General features: G+C 41.4%; 2 protein-coding genes across 7 annotated transcripts; one reads left to right on the top strand and one right to left on the bottom strand.

The window, feature by feature from the left end:
• Positions 1-1,583: 1,583 nt before the first annotated feature.
• LOC113163094 (tyrosyl-DNA phosphodiesterase 2-like) lies at positions 1,584-5,507 on the bottom strand. The gene is made up of 6 exons (XM_026361429.1): positions 5,371-5,507; positions 5,091-5,258; positions 3,721-3,815; positions 2,377-2,495; positions 2,117-2,287; positions 1,584-1,950 (listed from the first exon to the last, which is right to left on the bottom strand). Exons 1-6 carry the CDS (start codon positions 5,454-5,456, stop codon positions 1,663-1,665), a joined length of 927 nt encoding a protein of 308 aa, XP_026217214.1. The 5' UTR covers positions 5,457-5,507; the 3' UTR covers positions 1,584-1,662.
• Positions 5,427-22,134, top strand: nhej1 (nonhomologous end-joining factor 1). Of its 6 annotated transcripts, none has more exons than XM_026361426.1 (10): positions 6,698-6,770; positions 7,570-7,713; positions 8,061-8,115; positions 8,677-8,886; positions 8,986-9,207; positions 9,349-9,487; positions 10,418-10,476; positions 19,790-19,967; positions 21,322-21,431; positions 21,721-22,134. In XM_026361426.1, the coding sequence occupies exons 4-10, from the start codon at positions 8,704-8,706 to the stop codon at positions 21,796-21,798; spliced, it is 969 nt and encodes a 322-aa protein (XP_026217211.1). In that variant the 5' UTR covers positions 6,698-6,770; positions 7,570-7,713; positions 8,061-8,115; positions 8,677-8,703; the 3' UTR covers positions 21,799-22,134. The 6 variants fall into 6 exon arrangements, with proteins under 6 accessions (XP_026217213.1, XP_026217211.1, XP_026217210.1 ...); XM_026361425.1 differs by having other exon boundaries at positions 7,949-8,115; XM_026361424.1 differs by having other exon boundaries at positions 7,928-8,115.
• The last annotated feature ends 67 nt before the right edge of the window (positions 22,135-22,201 follow it).

The raw sequence follows: 22,201 nt of genomic DNA, 5'->3' as shown, positions 1-22,201 counted from the left end.
TAATTAATATTTGATTATTTAGTAAGTAAGCAGTTAGGTTTGGGTGAAGTCTGTATTTAAGTCAGTTGGGTCTGTGTCAGTGGGGTGCGCTCTTATTTTCAGAAGAAGTCAGGATCAAGGTGGGGCCTTCCAGTGGAGATGAAGGAATGGTGGACTTCCTGCTCAGTGAGAAAGTAGCTTGATATCTCCTTTGTCAAGGAGAGAATCCACGTTTCCAAAGTGTTTCAGGAGATCTAAAAAAACAGCCAACAATCATTAACTCCTGGTTCACAGGCTTGTGGATCGTCTCCATCACCTCTGTGGCCTGCAGCAAGGGCTGTGTCAGCTCTTTGACTCTAACTAAATGCATTTCTCCACCGTTCATGTGCTTCCTGCTGCGTTCTGTCTGTATCTCTGTACCACTACATTTACTGCTGCCAACAGGAAACACTTAAAATAAAATACCACTTATAAACATATAAATGGTGTAACTCAGATTTTAGGGGAGAAACAGAACATTCTTAGAAATAGGAAATGAAAGATTAAACTATGGGAACCATGTTCCTGTAGTTTCTACTGGACTACATTTGCAACACTCAAATCAACACAGAATATTTTTTACTCTACATTTTTCATTCATTCTACATCAGGTTTTGTGTTTTTCATTCGATGTCAACACCTGTGTTAAAAAAAAACATTACGGCATCATTAGAAATCTACAGGGCCAAGAAAAAATCATCCATGCTGGTTTTAAGAAAGCAGTGAATATTTGATAGTACATGATTGATCCCCTTGTGGAGATTCAGGGGCATCTTGGAGTTCAGTGTTTTGCCCAAGGACAATTCATCATGAACAGTTATTGCCTGCCATGAAATTACCTCCACATGTTTCTGAGAAGTAACTTGACATGATGTCACGTGGCTTTAATGATGATTTACATAATTAATTCTTTTCTAGTATCTTAACAAAGACACTAAACATCAACCTCCATTCATTTTGGATGGCTGCACATCAGGAGGTAGATTTGGTTAACTGCTAAGAATTCAATCCAACAGTGAGTTTATCTGATGAGAATCAGTGCAAAAAAGTTTCATCCCTAAAATTTCCAAGTAAAATGTTTAACTTATTTAATAACAATAAAAATAATGACACATTTCCCTTTTTGACGTGATTGTCTGTTGACTGGAGTCTTGATTTTCTTTCTCATCGATTTACCGTGTAGTATGAGCAGTTAGTTATGCTACTGCAGACATTGACTCATGCAGTTAATCTTTGTCTGAGCTACTGTAATTTCAGTTAATAGTATTCGTTTAGATTCATTTTGTGTTTTTTTAGTTATTTCTGTAATTTGTTTGGTTTTATTTTAGTTGTTTATTTACAACAGATCATTTGTAATAAATGTGTGGCACTGTAGGTGCCTCAGCCACTCCACCTTGAGCAGCTACAACACTAAAAAACAGATAAAGCCTTGATGCATCTGAACATCACAAGCCTCATGAACCTTCATGTAGAGACTTAATACTTCTGTTATACTTCAATAATGCAATACTTACATCAACGTAAGTTGAATACTTCAGGGTTTTAGATGTTGGACAAAGAAAAGGTTTAACCTTAAAAAAACTTTATTTGAACATTTTTCACTTCAGTATTTTCTGATGTTTTATAGACTAAACAATGAATAGATCACTTCCACTCAGCAGAGAATGTACAGTAGACGCCCCAGTGATCACTGGTGAAGCGGCCACACTTTAGCTTCTCCAGCCCTACCAAGGCCATGCTGTCTGGTTCCAGCTGCGGGACTCTGTCCATGGTAGCTGGACGCAGGTACACCCGGTCAAAACGGAATCGACTTTTAAATCGCATTTCCCTGTTGGTGTTGGCCTCAGTGTCCCATGTGTAGCGGCAGTGCTCCGGCTCTCCCAGCTGCTCCCATACATCACAGATGTCGCTGGGAAGTCCGACCTCAGCCACCTAGGATAGAAAGAGGTGAGCAATGTCCTGAGTAAGTTGTGTGGAAAGAGTCAGTAAATGAGGGCAATGGCAACAAGTTCTTAAACCCAAACGTACACACACACAGCTGTCCACCCCCAAAACTGTTGGATTTACCCACCAGCATCTTTCCGCCCTCATACTGTACCTCAGCATCCCTCAGGTTGGTGTCCCCTCCAAACAGAACTGTAACATCCTCGCGTGCTTTACTCATCCTCCTCATCACCAGTCGAAGCTGTCTTTTCCGCTCTGCTGCGTTGGCCTTACAGCTCTCAAAGTGCGACGTCATCAGACAGAACTTCTGGCCTTTGAACAGCACCTGAAGCAGATACATAATAATACTGAATTAAATCAGGCAAAGGTGAATTTGTTGGACAGGCTTTTATCTCTTCAGTGTGCACTGCCAACCCTGGCGACAAGCAGGTTCCTCATCATGTGAGTAGCAGGATAGGCCACAATCCCACTCCTCTCCAGTGTGATGCTGGACTTCTTCAACAGCATCATGGTGAAGTATCCCTCTTTACCACCTGACGAGTGTGAGCAGACACAAATGAGACTCAGGACGTAACACAGAGGAAGAGGTAAGTTGAAGATCACACAGACTTTGGTAAGAAAAAGTTATTAGGTGAGTGATTAATTATCTGGTTTTCTGTTCTGATTGGTCATAAATCTGATGTGACTGTCATCTAAGTGCTAACTGCGTTGGCTCAGACATATTCTTAGGATGTCTGCTGTGAATGGCTCATTTAAGGCCAGTCCACAACATCTCTGTGGGGTTGATGTTTCTACTCCTGTCATGATTCCAGCTTTCTCCTGCCTGTCTGTCTGTTTCCTGTTTCCCCCTCCCTGCCTCACTGCTCTGATTACACATTATCCACACCTGTCCCACTCCCACTTAAGCAGCTCCATGTACCTTTCCACTCTGCCAGATAGTCTCACATCAACCTGAGAAGACCTACTATCCAGCATCCATTTGGACTGACTTCTTGTGATCTGAACCTGCCTCTGCTCTGCCCTTTGGTATCGTGAGTGTTTTCTGCCTGACCTGTTCCTGCTCCCTTCTGCCTCCTTCCCTGTGGATCTCTGCTCTCAGTATTTCCTATTCTGTGTTGACCTGGATTGTTGTTTGGACCTCTGCTTTAGCTCTATGGACATTAGTTCTTGGACGGCTCTTCTGTGTATGACCATGGATTTGTTTCTTACTGTGCACCTCGGATTTCTGGAGAACCGTCAACTGTTACTGTGTGTTTCACGAAACCGTTGTGCTTTTGCAACAGAGCTCACTCTTCAGTACATATCATTCTTCCTCTGCTCCCAGTCTACACATGCTTCATTCAGTCGGCCATCTTGGAAGCTCCACTATATTCACCAGTCTACAAGCCGCCACCACCACCTCCAGTTCACCACTCACCAGTCTACAACTCCTCACGGTTTCCTATCTGGTTCACCCCTCCTGCCCCTCGACCACTGCTCACCAAGACTTCAGTGAGTACTCCTGTATAACATCCAGCCAGACTCAGTCTAACTCTGTCTCCTCTTCTAGACCACCATACTCACCTGACGACGGCTCTGTTTGGCTGCTGGTTCTTGACATTCATCCACTGCGTTATCATCATTGCTAATAAACCTTCCTTATCTTATTCTCTTGTGTTGTGTGGTGTCTGCCAATGGAGTCAGATCCTAGGCTGGTGACAACTCCCTCCATGATCTAAATGGATTTTCAAATGCATCACTTCCTGATCAGTTTTCTACCTTCAATGATCGTGTAGTCTGCCGCCAGACAGCTGTGCAAGAAGCGAGCAAATGGTTGAATGATCTCCTGAAGAAACACGACATCAGGGGAATATCTACATGGGGAGAAGAAATGTGCATGATCAAGAAGGAATCTTTCAGGTACTAAGTACCATCTTCAAGCATCACTTGGACACTTTATTGGAGCCAAGTGGTTTCTGTTGCCTCTGTGAAATTGAGGTTCACGGTTCTTCCATTGCTAAAATTCAGCAGTTTCATCTGGAACTAGCTCCAACTTGATAAATCATTTAAGGCTGGTTCAACTTAAAACTTTAAGGACCAGGAAGAGTAAAATCAATGATTTGTTCCTAAACATGTTAAATGTGTTTGGTCAGGAGAGAAAGGAAGCTTGACAACCTAATAAGTGTTTAAAGAACATATCGCATGCGCTCTGTTCACTGGATAAACTCTAGGGTTCAACACACACAACTCCTGAAATAACCAGGTTAAGACACTAAATCTGAGCAGATTCACTAAACACTCCCTCAGTACTTTATTTCATCGTTTCTAAACACTTCCTGTTGTCGACTGGTTAACAACACACTAACCTGTGGTGACATGTCAGAACATTTCGACCACTGCTCTACCTGGACTTTAGTGCGGTTCGTTTTGTCCGGTGTGAACCACGTAATCACACTCGGGTTTGGACCAAAACAACCGCACCGAGACTCCAAAACGAGGTGGTCTCGATCCGCATCACTTGGCGAACTCTGGTGCGGTCCTGCTGGTGAGAACGCGAACCGAACCAAAACGGGACCAAACGCTATGAATCTCGTGATTTGAGGACTTTGGGTAGTTTGTAGATTCAAATTTCTTTCGTGTCTGATTAATGGAGGACAAATGTGGAGACGTGAGGAGGTGAAGTGTGTCACAGAGACCAGGTCTGATGTAACGTAATAAACAATAATGAACGGGATGATCGATCTGTGTCAACATTAATAGTTAGAACTCACCTCTCTCCTGTCAAACAAACAGACAGTAGAACAACACTTCACTTCCTGTATTTACTTTCCTGTTCACACACATCTGACCAATAAGAGGAGAGGACGTTCTCACGTGGTTTGAAGTGACGTGTTCTGGTTCGTTTGGATTTTAACTCTGTGAAACGAAACCGAACCGAAGAGAAACTGATACAAACTCATCCACTGATTCGGATCAAAGCAAAAGAATTAAGGTGTGAAAGCGACCTTAAGTTTGTCATCTCTGAACTAATTGTTCAATGTTCAGATTAGTGTGATACTTCTTCTTCTTCTGTAAACAAAATGAATTGATCCAGGATGACATTTCACAGCTTCCTGTATCTACAGAGTCAATCAACACTGTGAGCTCACTGGGTCAGATAGCAGCACAGTGCTCTGGCTCTCCGTGCCTGCTGCACTCCATCAAGCCCGTCCACATTCCAGGTGATCAGAGAAAGTTTGTCATCATCTTGCTCCAGTGGTTTTTCTTTGGTTTCTACGGTGTCACGGCTGCAGGACGCAGCTTCAGCTTCAGTACAACTGGGGAGTTTTAACAGTGAATAACACAGAGTTGATGACTGTCGCATAATCAGCAGCATTAGTGGATTACACTGTAAAAAATATTAAAAGACCCCACAGGGCATGGAGTTACCTGTTTTCCTCGTCGTCCCTTTTGCTGGATGTGGAGCTGTTAGTGTTTATTTCTGAGGTCTCTTCTCCAACATGCAGATCCTCCATGTCTGTTTACAAGAGTTGAGAAGTGGAAACTACAGCTGCACCCAGATAAAGTGAGTCACGTTGACTTAGACAAAGGTGTAATGCTTCAGTTTCTGTTTCCATGCAACATATCACATGATCATCATCACATGAAAATCTGGAGCTACAGTTGTAATAATAAACCCAGTGATAAATGAATCCGATTTCATGGAAACCATCTTACATATAGTATTTAAATCTACAAATGTGAAAATTGGGGTCACTTTGTGGAAGATGTAAACGATTTGTGTGAGTCAATCTATTATTTTACTTTGATCTAATTGATCTTCTGGATGTTAATAAATCTGATTATTGTTGACAACCATGCATTTCTAATGTTCTGTGGATGCCATAGATACATTTTAGGGATGTAACAACTAAATTCAGTTAGGATTTTATTTGACTCTTCGTAAAATGTTTGGAATTCCTGAATAGATTGAGATTAACACATTTTTTAAATACTAATGCTTCTAATCAAACTGACTCCACCCTGTGAAACAATACTACTACAGGTTTATACCTCACCTGTTGTCACAGTACATTAAGCCTGGTTGTGTTCTCAGAAAGAGGCGCTGTTCAATAGTAAAGTGTTTCAATGCAGGTGAAAATGTTCCACGTTACACTCTTGTGAATTGATCTTGATTGTATGTTGTTGTCGTGCTTTCACTTTGTGTATCGCCCAACTAAGTTTATACTGTGTTACAGACTTAATAAAAAATTTGACTATGGTAGATTTTTGCTTTTGTCTAGTACTTTTTTTTTACTTCATTCACTTTTTGATTTCTGCTTGCTTGGAATAACTAGGAGTTGTATTTATAGATATGCAGGCAGGTACGGCAGCCTGCACCTGGGCGGGATTTTTCCATTTCTCTTTTCCAGTGCATGAGAAGCAGAAGCAGCAACAGCCATCATTTTCACACATCTTAGAATGGACATTGAATCTTTTAGTGTCTGTGTTCATTATAACTCTATGCATCTGATGCATCAAAGTCTGATAATGGAGAAACAGCCACTGAGATCTTAATCAGCTTCACTTCAGCTGTGTTAAAAGCACAATACATTAAACTAAGCCGTGTAACAAATACTATTTATTTCCCTAAAATATTATTTGTTACACGGCTTAGTTTAATGTATTGTGCTTTTAACACAAGTTCATTCAGAACACACGATTATCTTTTATTATAAACTCGTTATTATTTTAGTAATCATTAGGATCATTAGGCGGAACCTTTGAAACGAGCCGTTGTTTGACGTCGGTGGTGATCCGGTGGAGGAACAGCGTCTGTTGTAGCTAACGTTGGTTTTGTTTTGATTATTTAGTCTTTAAGTATCTTCATTGGTTATATATACTGCGATTTAATGTATGCATATGTATTTATATACAAATGAATAAATACATTTGATTTAGTTTGACAAAGTCTGCAATTGCAAAGAAAAGTTAGCTAACCTCACTTTTTAAGTTAGCCAACAAACAGTCAGTTGTCAAAACACGAGCTAACTCATATTTATATTCGCTCACAAGCAAGAGAATTTTAAGTTAAGGTATTTATAAAATAAGTTTGTTAAGGCGTCTGTCGTTACTGTCCCCTTTCGTATTGAATAAGATTGAGAAACATTTCCGTCTTTGAATGCAGAATACATATCATCACCGCGACATCAAGGTATTAAGTAGTAGTACGGTATCTTGTACTATGTGTGTCGAAAACGAATCTAAATTAATTAAATCAGTAGATTTGTGAATGGAGGTTTGTGTAGTTTGGTTCTGCATGGTATTTGTTGTTGTACAGATACATGGTGGCCGTATACAATAATAGCCTCTACCGCCGATAGCGATACAACTTTAAATTAAGAGATTTGTGAATGGAGTCTGGTGCGACGTTCTAAGCGTGACAGGACCACATCCCCTGATACCCTCTAACCGCTGGCATCCGTGCTGAGCTTTGTGTGGCTGTAAATTGTTGTCATAAAGTTACTGATTTGGATTTTTTGTGATTTCTAAATTGGAATGAGTCAACATCCAAAGCGTGTACTGTGTTTCAAGGCAACGACTGACGAGAACTAACCTCGTTTCTTTCCCCGAAAACTGTCCCATTAGAGACCAGCGGAGAGGAGCCGGCAGCCCGCAGGAGCTGCCACTGCGGTCACCCGGCTGCAAGGGGGTGATTATGCGGCCTGGACGGCGTCTGTAACGCGGCTGTAACACATCTCGGGACTGGATTTGGGGAAACATTCCTTGGAGGTGAGTGATGAAAAAACACGTTTGATAAAAACGAAAATTCCACTGCGTTTCTGTTGTGAGTGTTCATAGACCAAGACTCAAGAACTGTTTAATAAACACATTAAATCCACAAACCTTAGAAACTGAAACCATCAAATGTGTCATGAGAGAAGATGTAAGGAGATGTGGCTTTTATCTCTGTGTTTGTTTCTCTGCTCTGTCACATATTTACCAGTTCTCAGTTATTAACACACAGTTAAATGGACCAAAAGTTGGGTGAGGATTTTAATGGTGACACTTCTGACCACCTCTACGCCGTGTGGAAAGCTGCTTTTAAACCATGAATCCTGTTTCATCCTGGCACACAGCAGATACTTGGCAGCGTGACCCTGCCTCACATCTGCATTCTATCTAAAACTGGAGGTCTGTGAATACAAATTGCTGGAATTCCTACGTGGTTCATTTACAACAAAACCCTTAAATTGAAGCTGGCAGTCAATTATACATGATACAATTCTAAAGCATTCAGATTGTTTAATTTCAATGTGGTGGAGCCACCATGATGAAAACTGTTATTGTCCACATACCTGCTGATTTAACCCTGATTTAACGCCACTGTACAGACATATTCATTTAACAGGGACACTAGTGAAGTAACTCCCATTTAGAAACATCAGAAACACCTGGATAATTTAATAATCTGAGAGTTTTTATTGTGGCTCACTCTAAACATTACAAACACATGAACCATGAAGAAGTGTTGAGCTGCAGTTTAATCTTGTTTCTGAAAAGTGTAACGTATGTTCTGTGATTTGATGTTTATTACTGAAATGCATCTTGGGAGCTGTAGTTCTCTCTTTCAGTTTTACATCAGCGGGCCTTTAGCTTTGACTTTCCACGTTCTCACACAACTGTTCATCTTTGAACTGATGATTCATCCAAGACTCGACGGTCTCAAACTTTATTTCTCTTTTCTGTGTTTAGTCTTTGCGTTTGGTACCTTCTGCTGCGATGGAGGTCGACAGAGCCCCTGCTAACCTCCTCCAGTGTCCCTGGCTTCCTGTGAACATTGGTGGCTGCCAGTTTCTCGCCAAAAGCTGGTTTGGAGACACGGCGTACCACATCGTGTTGACTGACATGAACTGTGTGTGGGAGGAGAGGATGGACTCTGCTGCCATTCAGAGTCGAGCACAGGTGCAGTTTTATGTAAAAACTTTCACTTTTTGCACTGAAATCTGAGAAAAAGAAGTGACTTCTTTATGACCTTTGAGAACTAACTCCTGTTTTTCTCAGGAGCTGAACAGACGTTTGCGAGCCCCCGTCAGAGCTTTCTTCTCCCACCTGTGTGAGGTGGTCCAGCCCTGTTTGTCAGGAAGCTGCGAACAAGCTGCAGGTGAAGTTCAGATCTCTCTGAGTCGACAGGAGGACGGTAACATCAGCATGAAGCTGAAGAGTGAGCTGGCAGGGCTGCCCTTCTACTGGGAGTTTCACTGCACCCCTGCCTCCGTCACCTTGGTACACTCCACAGACTGTTTGTCTGGAACCTATCATATTTCAGTTTTGGTATCACTGATTCCTGAAATGTTCAAGACCTTGTAAATATTCATGGACAGATCAATTAAAACCCGACAGTCCTGACTCTATGTGTGTTTACAGGTATGTGTGGAGCTGGTGCGCCCCCTACTGGCGATGAGCCGTCTGCTGCAGCATCAGGTGAAGCAGCTGGGAGACCTGCTGCTGAGGAAGGACGCAGAGATCCAGGACTACAGAGAGAACGGCGCCGTGCTCAGCAGAGGTGCACACACACGTGTCTGTCCTGCACTGAGATGAATAACTCGACGAGTCAGTTTTAGGTCATTAGGTCATTAGGTCAATCACATGTTGTCCTAATTTTTCTCTTCAGTTTCTATAAAGTAAAGATGTTTTGAGTTGTCCTATAAAAAGACAATATTTATACTATAATGTGGCAGTGCAACATGCAACATCTTTAGGGATTAGCATAAAATGCAGGAAAATGGTTTAAATCCAAATGAATTTTATGTAGAAAATGCGTTTGAGCCCAGTCATCAACATTTTCATGCAGAGATGCCTAAAATGACAAACCCACACTGAAACAGATGTAGTTCCTAAACCACAATGAATAGTGGGAATAAATGAGGTCTTGCAGTTTCTAGAAGAAAAGCACAAAAATGAAGCAACAGATCTTTGAATTTTTAATTTTAATGAAGTTTTGTCAGTTTAAATATCTGCCTTGGACTTTATATTAGGTGACTCGACATTTGGTGACTAAATTCTATTCTACTGAGTCAGTAGGTATTTTGGCCATATGTTGCATGTATTGTGAATGGGTGAATGAGACGTAGTGTAAAGCACTTTGAGTACCAGTCAGGCAGAAAAGTGTAAGTACAGAACATTTACTATTTACTAGGTACATGGTGGATGTACTAAGAGTAGTTTCTATCTATGTTAATGTTTACAATAGTGTAGTGTAATATAGGAATGTGTACTGCAAACCAACACAAGTTTAAATTAAGAGATTTGTAAATGTTTGGTTACAAAAGCTCTGTTTTCCATCACAGTATATTTTTTTAGCATTTTGTGAGCCTTCAGATCACCTGTGGAAATACTCGACCCCTTCTTTGGGAACCATGTGGTTTAACTGTTGTGTTGCAGATAATGGAGAACTTTTTGTTCATGATCCAAATGTGTGTGTGTTTGAATGTAGAACGGCTGCAGACTGAAGTTTTTGAGGAGCAAACCTACAGAGAAGACTTCATGGCAAAGGTGAGAGGTCAGACACGCCCTGCAGCTCCTGCAGCCTGTTGTCTGTTTTTACCGTCCTCTTTGCTGCGAGTGCTGTGACGACCTCAAGACTTAGGCTGTTGAACAGTTAGTGTGAGACCCCGGGTTTGGCTTTTTTAATTTTCTGTGTGTACTTACTGTACTCAGGTGTGGAATTTCTCATCTCTGACAGTGGCTCCTGCTCAGTTTGTAAGTGTGTGATGATGACTGACTGAGCATTTCAGATCGACCTGTGGAATCTCCAAGGTGTGTCTGTCTGCTCAGTCTTAGTTGGGTTTTATTGTTATTTCATTTTTACTTCACTTACAACAGAATTTCAGTAATGTTTGCTTTTTGGAAAACCTTGTATTTAATGAGAGCCGTGAGAACATGACCCATTTTTGTGTGTTTTGCACAAGACGTACAAAAATTCCTATAAATCACATCATTCAGTCCTTTCTTAGCCCCACATGTTACGCTTGTGATTTTTTTATAGTAACTTACAATGACCCTACTGAAGTACTACCAGTGTCTATTGTGAGGGTGTCTAATAATAGAAAAAAACTAAAATTAGCCGACGCCCTTTGTTCTTTGTTGATCTACAGAAAATAGACACATTGTTCTAAACCTGACTTCATGTGACGGTCAGGAAACTTTTAAAGGTGAAAACAGGAGAAGTTGAAAGAGGGAAATTTCCTTCCACACACTGTGGGGTAATTAACCGTTTGTTCAGTTGCATCATATGATGGTTTTTATACAGGAAACCAGTCTGTTTGTTGATTTGTTTGTCTAAAGACAAACTAGGAAAGAATCACAACTTTAGCTCAGGTAAAGAGAGTCATGGAAAGTTACATCAGGGTCTCAGTGGCAGCTCTGTTTTCTGCTTTTTGGTGACCACACAAGAAGAAAAAGAAGATGAGAAGCGCTGCAGTGGATCAAAGTCTTCTCTCGTGGCAAATTCCACCGGGCAGCGACAAGGCCGCCTTCAGACCAAAGTCCAAACTGACATAAAACGTGTCTGGGAAAAATGTCGCCGGGATGCGTCAAAGGTGGACGGACCACTGTGTGTGTGAATCAGAGAGGGTGAAGGCGTTTGACGTGTGTGTGCAGTATTTATCTGTTAGGGTAGGGCCGTGTGTGTGTGTGTGTGTGTGTGTGTGTGTGTGTGTGTGTGTGTGTGTGTGTGTGTGTGTGTGTGTGTGTGTGTGTGTGTGTGTGTGTGTGTGTGTGAATCAGAGAGGGTGAAGGCGTTTGACGTGTGTGTGCAGTATTTATCTGTTAGGGTAGGGCCGTGTGTGTGTGTCTGTGTGTGTGTGTCTGTGTGTGTGTGTGTGTCTGTGTGTGTCTGTGTGTGTGTGTGTGTGTGTCTGTGTGTCTGTGTGTGTGTGTGTGTGTGTGTGTGTGTGTCTGTGTGTGTGTCTGTGTGTGTGTGTGTGTGTGTGTGTGTGTGTGTGTGTGTGTGTGTGTGTCTGTGTGTGTGTGTGTGTGTGTGTCTGTGTGTGTCTGTGTCTGTGTGTGTGTGTGTGTGTGTGTCTGTGTGTGTGTGTGTGTCTGTGTCTGTGTGTCTGTGTGTCTGTGTCTGTGTGTGTGTCTGTGTGTGTGTGTCTGTGTGTGTGTGTGTCTGTGTGTGTGTGTGTGTGTGTGTGTGTGTGTGTCTGTGTGTCTGTGTCTGTGTGTGTGTGTGTGTGTGTGTGTGTGTGTGTGTGTGTGTGTGTGTCTGTGGGTCTGTGTGTCTGTGTCTGTGTCTGTGTCTGTGTGTGTGTGTGTGTGTGTGTGTCTGTGGGTCTGTGTGTCTGTGTGTGTGTGTGTGTGTGTGTGTGTGTGTCTGTGTGTGTGTGTCTGTGTGTGTGTATGTCTGTGTGTGTCTGTGTCTGTGTGTGTGTGTGTGGTTGCTGTCTGTCCACCCAGAGACTCGTGTTTGTGTCTCCGTCCGTGTCTCCATGGCATCGTTCCCCCAGCAGGTCAAAAACGCATGTGACTGTTATGCAAATATGGACTCGAATAAAACAAAAGTAGTTTGAATTATTATTTATTAATAAAATAATTAGTTAATTATTAATAAAAGTAGGGAATTTAATTGAATATTTGAAAACAATTCATCACTTGAGTAATTCATCAAGCAAACGGTGCGATACCATTCTTGCGTACAGCCTCTTTCATGTGCTCTGCTCTAAGTGAGAATTTCTGGTCTGCATTTCATGAACTCTCTCCACGGTTTACTCTGTTACCCAAATATGAAGCTTGTAAGTAAACAGCAGACATCACAGAATGCTTTACAGTAAAAATTATATATAATTCTAATTACTCCTGGTTAAAACCAGGGCACAGCTAACTGGAACCTCCGTTTCATATCTTTAATGTGTGGACTTAACAAGATGACTTGGACTGACCTAATCTGTCTGATTTACACTCAGCTTTTTTGGGGCTTGTATATCGACCCAAACTGACACCTGACGTGAGTAAGCATAAATGAGGTCTTCATCTTCTAGATCTCTGATTCACTGTCCACTTCTTTGTTGTTTCCCCAGTGATTCAAGAGGTGTGGTGTTGTGCTCTCTGACGGCTGTTTCCTCCTTGGGAAAACAGCTTAGTGCTGTCCAACTAAATCTGCTACCTGTAAGTTTGTTTAGGGTTAGTCACAAGACTACTGGGTTAAAATATACACTATACTTCATCAAGTTTCCCATACAGTCAGTCTTTTTAAAAATGTTATTACAAGGCATCTGGTTCCAGTCTTCACAGAAATCATAGGATAAATATTCAGTAACTAGAAGTGCACCATGCAGCTCACTGTGTAGTCATTTAGCAGCAGTAGCATCCTCCTTTTCTGCAGAAACATAGCAAAATATCTGTTTCACTGAATAATATAAAATTAAATGAAATCCCACCGAAAAGTCCAAAGGTGTGAAAACTCATCAGTGGTAAAAAGATTAGTTTTATGTGTCCTTCAACCATCTTTCATTTAAAGAGGCTAAATTACATTTTAGGTTGTTATGTTAGATTTACCAATGTGTTTGTGATGGTTTGTGGGTAATTTAAAGGGGTCACAGGTCACATCCACAAACAAATTAGAACAAATACATCAAAACACATACAGAACATATCAGTATCTGATATACAGTCGCTTTAAAACGTTTTCAGCCCCCTTCACTTTTTTGCACAAATGTAATTTAAAATCGATAAAATTGCCTTTAATCTGAAAAATGTTGATACTTGACCCAAAACAGTTTTTAAGCAAATGAAAAATAAGGTTTTGTTTTTAGATTTTTTTTTTTATGTGGACCTTAAACTCAAAAGTCACACAAATTAACTGAAAACATAAATACAGAATTGTAAAAATAATAAAAATAAAACACACACATTTGTAAATTGTATTTTTAATCGTAGATTTTGTAAAATGGATTTACTAGTTGAATTATTCCATTCTAATCTATACAACACACACAGTCTGAGCTGATTCTGTCTTCTGTTGTTCTAAAAAAACCTCCAGCCTCAGTTTCATCAGTTTTTCTTTCTTACACTTGAATGTTTTTTACGTGCCGAGCAAAGCAGGACAAATATCTTCAAAAATCTTCCACCTCTTCGCCCTCCCCTTTCACCGTTTCCACAAGCGTGTGTGTTTGTGCTTGCGCCATTTGTGGCCGTCGTTTCCCACACCAAGGGCAGCGAAAGGCAGAGGGACAGCGAAAAGAGAGACGATGATGACAGGAGCAGCAGCTTTTATTTTCAACTGCAGCTTTCCATGGAAGCCCCACACAAACACCCCACCCAGCTCAGGTCAACATTTACATGGGTGGAATTAGCCCACACTTCCCACTGATACACACGCTTGGATTTAACTTGGGTACAGGCTAAAGCTGGTCACGGAGCTGACGGATGTAAAAAAAAAAAGTTCAAATCCTTTTAGCATCACATCAGCTTCCCTTAGGACCTAAATTTGGAGTGTGTCTATGTGGTGGCAGCAGCGGCTCATGACCTGGCAGAGGGGAGTGCTGGTCTGCACAGAGCAGGCTGTGACGCATGCTTTTGGTTTTCAGCTCCGAGTGTTGGTGTGTGTGTCACTGAGGCTGTTTTTTATCTTCGTGATGCATGAATGTGTGTGTTTGGGCTGTGATGACGCATGCTTTGCACATCTTGCCGCAGAGACTCATGCTGCAGAGACTCATGCTGCAGCATCACAGTTGTCAGCTCTGAATTGAATTGTCACCGTTCTGGAACAGCGCCGCCTCCCGTTTCATGAGACGGCAGCTTCACAGCTTCACAACAACCACACTGCAGCATATCTGACAATTAGTGGCCACTTCTGACCAAAACACCTCACTGCAGAGAATCGCATAATTGAGCCAAAATGTTGCGGCTTCTAAATTTGGCATGGCTTACTTCAGGTTTCCTGCTTTTGTGCTTAAATTGAAGGGTTTTTTTAAGGTCAGGTTATGTGTTGAATGTGTTTGAAATGTGCTTAAAAACAAGAGTCTAACTATTTATTTTTTACAGTGCAGTGATGTATAGTTTTCCACTTCTAGTCAAAGAAATGATCCTTAAACGTGCTATGCAGTGCTCCATGTGAACAGGAGTCAAATCCTAATATCGGTTTGCTTCAACCAGAAATAAGTAAAGAGCAGGGCAGGAAACGTACTGACTTAATTTTTTCATCCAGTAACCACAGCAGCTGATGAAGTCCAAAATACACACTTTGTCTCTAAAAAGTTGAACATGGGTTAAAAAATGAAGACGGGCTGGGGGCAGCGCTCTGCTGCTAATCAAAGGGAAAAAAAAGTGGAGGAAAAGATGGGAAAGAGTGAAAGAATAGAATGGACAGATAGGAGGAAGAGATCCGAAGGGAACTTGTCAGGGATCAGCAGATCACTAATGCTGTTGGACGGCAAGATGTGAGGAAAGGCACGACGATGAAAGTAGGTGACCAGAGAGGGGAGGAAAAGGTGGCAGCTTCTTCTTCTCCTTTTCTTCTTCGTCCTGAGTAAATCATTGACTCTTGTAAACATCAGCTCTTTATCTCACTTAGCCGAGGAATTCAGGTCCTGGGTGGTAAGTAGGCGAGGCTCAAAGACGAGGTTGACGTGAACTTTCTGGGCCCTAAAATTCAACCTGATAATGTTACAGGTATGAAGACACTGTGTTTTGTGGTTGTATTAAAATCCTCATGTACTGTAGATTTATTATATATACTTTAGGACTGTTAAACCTGTTATTAATCTAATTCAGCCTTGATGAGCCAAACTAGACCAGGTATCAAGTGTGGGTCAGTTGGTGTTAAAGGTAAAGATTATAATCCTCAGTTTACAGGTGCAGTCACAGTCGTTTTGATATTTCTGACTGACTTAACCACCGGTGACGTTACTTGTGTCCTGTGTTATCACCTTGTTAAATAGCTTTTATCGGTTATTATGCTTCAGAAGGGGCAAACTGAGCCTACCAGTAGGCCAGGAGGTGCTTATCATCGATGCCTGTTATAATTAGGTGAACTCTTGTGGCTGTAGAAAATAGAACAGGAAGTAAACTAAGTTCACTTAGGGAGGTCTGAAAGCGGAAACTCTCTGTATGAATCCATATTTAATTTGTGTCAACACGTTATTTTGACCCAAAAAGTTGAAAACAAGCTTTGTGTTCATTTTTGTAACCATCACAACAGACGTTACGAACTCATCTGTGGCCTGGTAACGACTAATAATAATAATTAGGTGTCAACACTGGAAGCAGGTGGCTGAATCAAAATCTATTTCTGGGGTCCTGTGATTGGATGAAAAGTACCATTAGAGAATTTACCTCCCGTTTCCCTCTCTGAGCTCTGCAGTCCTAAACACATCTTCATCTGAAGTCGAAACTCAGAGACTCTGAGCTCCTGACCTCATGGTTTTACGGTTTTCAGGACAAGTGCCACTGCACATAAATTGTACAAGTTCTTGGTTGTCATACATGTTTGTTTTGGCACACGAGCACGCGATAGTTAGAGCTCTCATTGGATTCACAGGGTCGCCTGCCTCGAGAACTCCGGTGGTTATTTCGTGGTGGTTCACTGTGTTCTCTGGTGTGTTTATTCAGATGTACGTTTCGTGCTTCTTCCTGACCGTGGCCTGTGGTTTAATCATTCTTTGCAGGTCTCAGATCATTTTGAGCTGTTACCGACTGAAAGATGTGGAAAGAAACAATTTAACATGCAAAGAAAATGTGTTAGGTTCAGAATAGGTCTCAGGCCAAATGTCATTTGTCTCATAGAAGTAACTTCAAAAGATGGATTTTCACAGTAAAGTCCTGATGTGGAGTCAGTTTGTCTTTCAAAAGCTGAAATACAGTCTCGTAATAAATACAAAAAAGATTCTTTTAGACAGAAACTGTCATTTCCGGTTCTTGGCTGTGAGGTCTTTCTAGCGTTTAATTATTTTTTAGAAGAAAAATGTTCAGATGTCAAATATTTTCTGGCTTCAGCTTCTTAAATGTCAGGATTTGCTTATTTAGGCATTTGATTACATAGAATAAATGAAATAATGAACAGGATCATTAGCCGTGGACGTAGTTTCTTCTCTGTATGGAGTAAAAAATGGCAAAACAAAAACATCTCCTCCTCCTGTGCACTCTGTCAGTTGCGCACAGTTTCCACAGGGTTGTCCCCGCTCTCGGCCTGTAATTAGGCCTTCTGTGGCCTGGCTGCTCTTCCTCTTCAGCCGCTGGCCGCTGGGCCGAGCCCCGGCCTGGACCGGCCGAGCGCGGCGTCCCACAAAGTCATCATGAGACTGTGAGCAACATGAGAGCAGCAGCACAAAACACGGCAGCAGCACTTGTCGGCATGTGAGCACAGCGGGTGTGATTCTGTGACACTGTTCAATCTGTGACACTGCGTGTTACAGATTTATTGTGTCATTGAGCAGTGGAGTGAACCACAACTGAAGCAGCCGTAAAATCAACGGGAGCCGCAAACACATTGTAGGCTGTCGTCTGTTAATAGAAGGTAAATTTTCAGCATCTGGAGTTGGAGTGTCCTGCTGTTGAGGGGGTTGAATTCCAGAAACAGTGTTTGTGTTTCTGAAGATATTCTGTAGTAGATTTCCTTTGATGTTCTGCTGCATCGTCCAGATTATTCTGACTTCAGCTTGCAGACAGACACCCTGACATTATCCTGTAGGACACCTTGATGTCTAACTTCTCCACGATGCAGCACGGTCTTTGGTCTTTTCACCATTATTCTGTACAGTATGTTTAATGAAGACATGAATGATCAGGACTGTTGATATTTGAAGATCAAATCACGCTAATTTATCTTGGACCCGTTTGTGTCATCGCCCTGAATGGAGATGTGATGACAGAGGAGAGGTGAAAGGTGACTGGTGTGAAGGTGTGGATGGCGTCGGAGCACACCGTGAAGTCCTCACCCGCCTCTGGTTTGTTTAATTCACCATGTTTCTGCGTACGTCACTACAGAGTTGTCTAGTCATGATTAATCTAGATTATTTGCTGTATATTTCAGAAAATGTTAATTTGGTGTAGATGTCTGTGGTGGTCCCTCTGTTTTTGGTCATTCTTGGAATATATTTAGGATCATTTTAAGTCTGTTTGTGGCCATGTTTTGTCTTTTAACGGAGCTCTGTGACTTTCCAACATGAAATGTTAACTTACTGTACTGATGTTGTACAGTTGTTGTGGCCCTTTCAGCTGCTGAATAATCGCCCATCTCACCAGCTCTCTGTTCATCACCCCTCCTACATGCATCAAACCTGACCTCGTCACTTCAGATCAACTTCATCATTTCTCCTTTTCAAACTGTGCACTTTCACCTCTTCACTCTTTCTTGAGCAGCGACCTCGAGTCTTTGGGTTTCAAACGGAAAGCGACTCGTTGGTTTCAGGACGGGAAGTTGAGGTCACAGCGAGAAAAGTAAACGTGAGTTTGTCGAGTTGTTTAGTTACAGAGACGGGATAAGAGTGAGTGAGTGGGAGACTTTCTGGCACCAAGTTAAAAACAAGTTTAGTATACAGTAAAGTATGTAACATAAAAACCTCAAATTGTGAGATAACATTTAACTGTAAATCAAAACAGCAATGATCGATTTTTTAAATATAATAACTTAAACATTAAAATAATATGGACCCAAAGTCTTTACAATTTCAGTCGTAGTGGAGTCTGTGTGAGAACAGCTGTTTAAAAACTCACATTTGTTCTTAAAGAAGAATTAGAACCACAATCTGCACTTCTTCTGCTGCTCTAATACAACCTGGCAGATTCCAACACGACCCTGTGTCAGAAAGTCCAAATAATGATCTTGCTCAGTATTTTGCTGTCTTAGAATTATTATTAAGACCCTGATGTCGTTTTACTCTGACACTTGGGCTTCTGTAGACAGGAGAGGAGAGGATTCAATAAGAAAGTAGATTTTAGTGCTTCAGGGCAGCCGGATCCAACAAATTGAGCCCAACGTTTCAAATCAAACAATCTGAAGTGAGCTGGTTGGCAGCCAGAGAGGAGGAGGGGGGCGGCTGTTCGATGAGGAGGGAAAACGTGAATAAAGGAGAGAATAAGGTCGGCTTTCTGCTGCACATTGGTTCCTCTGTGCCCAAAGCAGAACGAAGCCTCACCAGAGCGCACATTTATTTTTACGATATTTAAACAAACAAATAACAAAAATAAATCAATGCGAAACCTCAAAACCTGACCAGAGTGTGTTTAGGAGCCCCTCTGCCCTGACAGCGAGTGTGAGACCACCGTTCTCTCCTGGTCAATATTTGAGGAGCTAATTTGGAGAGTTTGTCCTCTCATTGGAGAAAATATGAAGGATTTAGTGAATAGCGTGTGTTTTTCTGTGCGTTGGCCGTGCGCTCGCATAATGTCCAATGAGTTTACACGCACCCTTATCTGTCGGGCCTGTGTGTGTTTCAGTTGTTGTCAGCTGGGCCAATAATGCAGCTTTGATTAGAGACTTATCGCTGCCTCGGCACACCCTGCATGGCACCTCAGACATGTGACCCTCACAGCAGGACCATAAAACAAGCATACCCACGGCACTAAGCTGTGCCTGGAAGGAAACTTGAACTCATGTTCAAGTTCATGCACCTGATTATTTCTTCTTCATTTTTTGGCTGTTTGGATTCAAAGCTGCAGAACTGACTGATTTGTGTCACACCTCAGTCTTACAACAAACCCCCTCTCTCATTACTCTCAGAAAATGAAGATTCAATAAAATCATTTGATAAACCTCGGGCAGAGCACCGGAGGAGGAATCCTTCCTCCAACACTGGATTTTACATTATCGACAGTCAGAATAAACACGTATAATGAGGCTTCCCCTGCTTGTGTTTCTCTTCTACAGGCTCTCCCTCTGCTGAGTCCTGAGCAGCAGGACACTTTAGGCTTCGGCAGCGACCTGCAGCAGCTCTATGCAGCCGTCACTGCTCACAGAAAAGCACGAAAACGCCAATTGTCTGAAGAGCACATTGTGGAGCAGGACAAGAGCTCCACCCAGGAACCGGAGCTCCCTCCATCTTTAGGTGGGGCTCGTTTTTTTCTAGAATTTGGGCCTGAGCAGCTGGCGGCAAAGTCTTGTAGCTCCTGAAAAATGTCGCTATTGTTGACATATGTCTTTTGATAACTAGTCTTATATTTTACTTAATAACCTCTGGATATTACTGTGGGAAGAAGAATCTACACAAGAGAGGAGCTCCTTTTATTACAACAAAGCAAACCTGGAGTTTATCACCTCATTCCAGCTGAGCTGAAGAGGTCAGCTGGAATGAGGTGATTAACTAAAGACTTAGAGATGGAGATGCAAACCTATCCCACCATCCATCATCATGGGAAATGTGCACTGTATACTGAACAACAGAGAGGAGCTGGAGGGGTGTAGCCTGATGTGTTTTACTGAGACCTGGTTGAATCACAACACTGAAGACTCCTACGTGGATGTGCCAAACGTCACCGTGGTACGAGCAGACAGAGATGTTCATTCTTTATTTGTAACCAAGAGACGGTCGTATTACTGTCAATGAGAGGGAAGAGTATGGACCTTGACAGACAGGTTTTAATTACACTGAATCACTAGAGGCTGTGGTGGAGAAACACAGAAAAAGATGGAGACCATTCTACAGAACACCGACCATCAGGCTATACCACACCTGAGCCAACAGCAGACGATTACTAACTATTCAATTCAATTTTTCAATTCAATTTTATTTGTAGAGCGCTTTTTACAATTGACATTGTCACAAAGCAGCTTTACACAACCAAAGAACAGAACATGAACAGTTAATGTGTAAGAATCATAATAATCAGATTGTCCCTGATGAGCAAGCCGAGGGCGACAGTGGCAAGGAAAAACTCCCTGAGAAGGCAACAGGAAGAAACCTTGAGAGGAACCAGACTCAACAGGGAACCCATCCTCATATGGGTGATTACATGCTGTGTAGGCAGCAGTCCAGTATAACAGTTAATGTCTTTAAGTTAATGTGGAGTCCAGTTAGTTATTGCAGGCAGACTTGTTCCATTCCTTAACTACTTTCTGTCTTATATTTACCTTTTTTATCTTTATCTACAAGACTACCTGAATTTCGAATCTCATCTCATCTCATCTTGCTGCTACTTAAATATTAATATTGGTAGATTGGGGTAATGCAGTTCTTCATTTAGATCGGAGTCCCAGGGGGCACACAGGTAACGAATGTATTTTACAGTACTGTAGGTGGATTTAATGACTAATCAGGAGAACGGATGCTGGTTTATAGTACATGTTAATATATTACTTACATTTTTGGAAATGAACTGGTTTAATGTCTGAAAAAATAGAGAAAAGGGAAGTTTAATAAAAGTTTTTTTGTGTTTCTGAGCATCTGTGTTCTCGTCGTTCAGGTGGTGGATCTGTCTCCAGTGAACCAGCTGAGAAAGATGGAGAACAGACCCACAATGGGCAGAGTGCTGCAGCTAGAGCCAAGATGGCCGACAGATCGCCAGTAAAACAGGTACAGATTCATCAAGAGTCTGGACATGATCACAAGTAACAATAAAGAAATATTCAGTACTTTTACCACTAATAAGTAATAGTACTGAATAATAATCTTACACCTTTACTGAACACTGTTGACTAACTTATATTCTTTGGTTTTTAGCTCACACTTATTTAAATTAATTTTAATTTGTAGTAGTCATAAAGTTAAAAAAATAACTTTGATAACTGGAAAAGTTCACTGAAAAAAAAAACAGTAAATATACTTGACACAAATACTCATCTTCTCTTTTTATGCTCCACAGTCTCCACCCGTCACGTCCAACCCTGCAGAGCGAGCGTCCTCCAAACCAAAGAAGAAGAAAGTTGGACTGTTCAGATGAACCTGAGCAGTAGGACACACACACAGTTCAAAACTTCATTTACAAAAAGAACATTTTTACAGACATGGAAATGGGTGAAAACCTGTTTCTAATTTTAACCTAATTTTTAAACTTTTATCTTGAAGGAGGAATCTGATAGTTTAAGATATTTAGCTGGTTTTATTTTGTTAAAATGTCCTATTATCAACAATTTTTAGATTTAACTGTAACTTAATAAATTCTTTTTCTATTTTTAATCATTTGTGACCTGAGGCTTCAGGTTTGGTAAATGTGTTTTTATGTTGGGGAGTTTCAGAGAAGACAAAGTGTTGATTAAAGATTAAAGATACATTTTAATTTGAAGGCTGGTGTTTTTCTGTTACTCAAAAATAAGCAACAGAAAACAATAAAATACAGTAAAATA

Source organism: Anabas testudineus, chromosome 2 (genome assembly GCF_900324465.2).
Source record: "Anabas testudineus chromosome 2, fAnaTes1.2, whole genome shotgun sequence".
NCBI lineage: Eukaryota > Metazoa > Chordata > Actinopteri > Anabantiformes > Anabantidae > Anabas > Anabas testudineus.
This window is presented reverse-complemented; position numbering and strand designations above follow the sequence as displayed.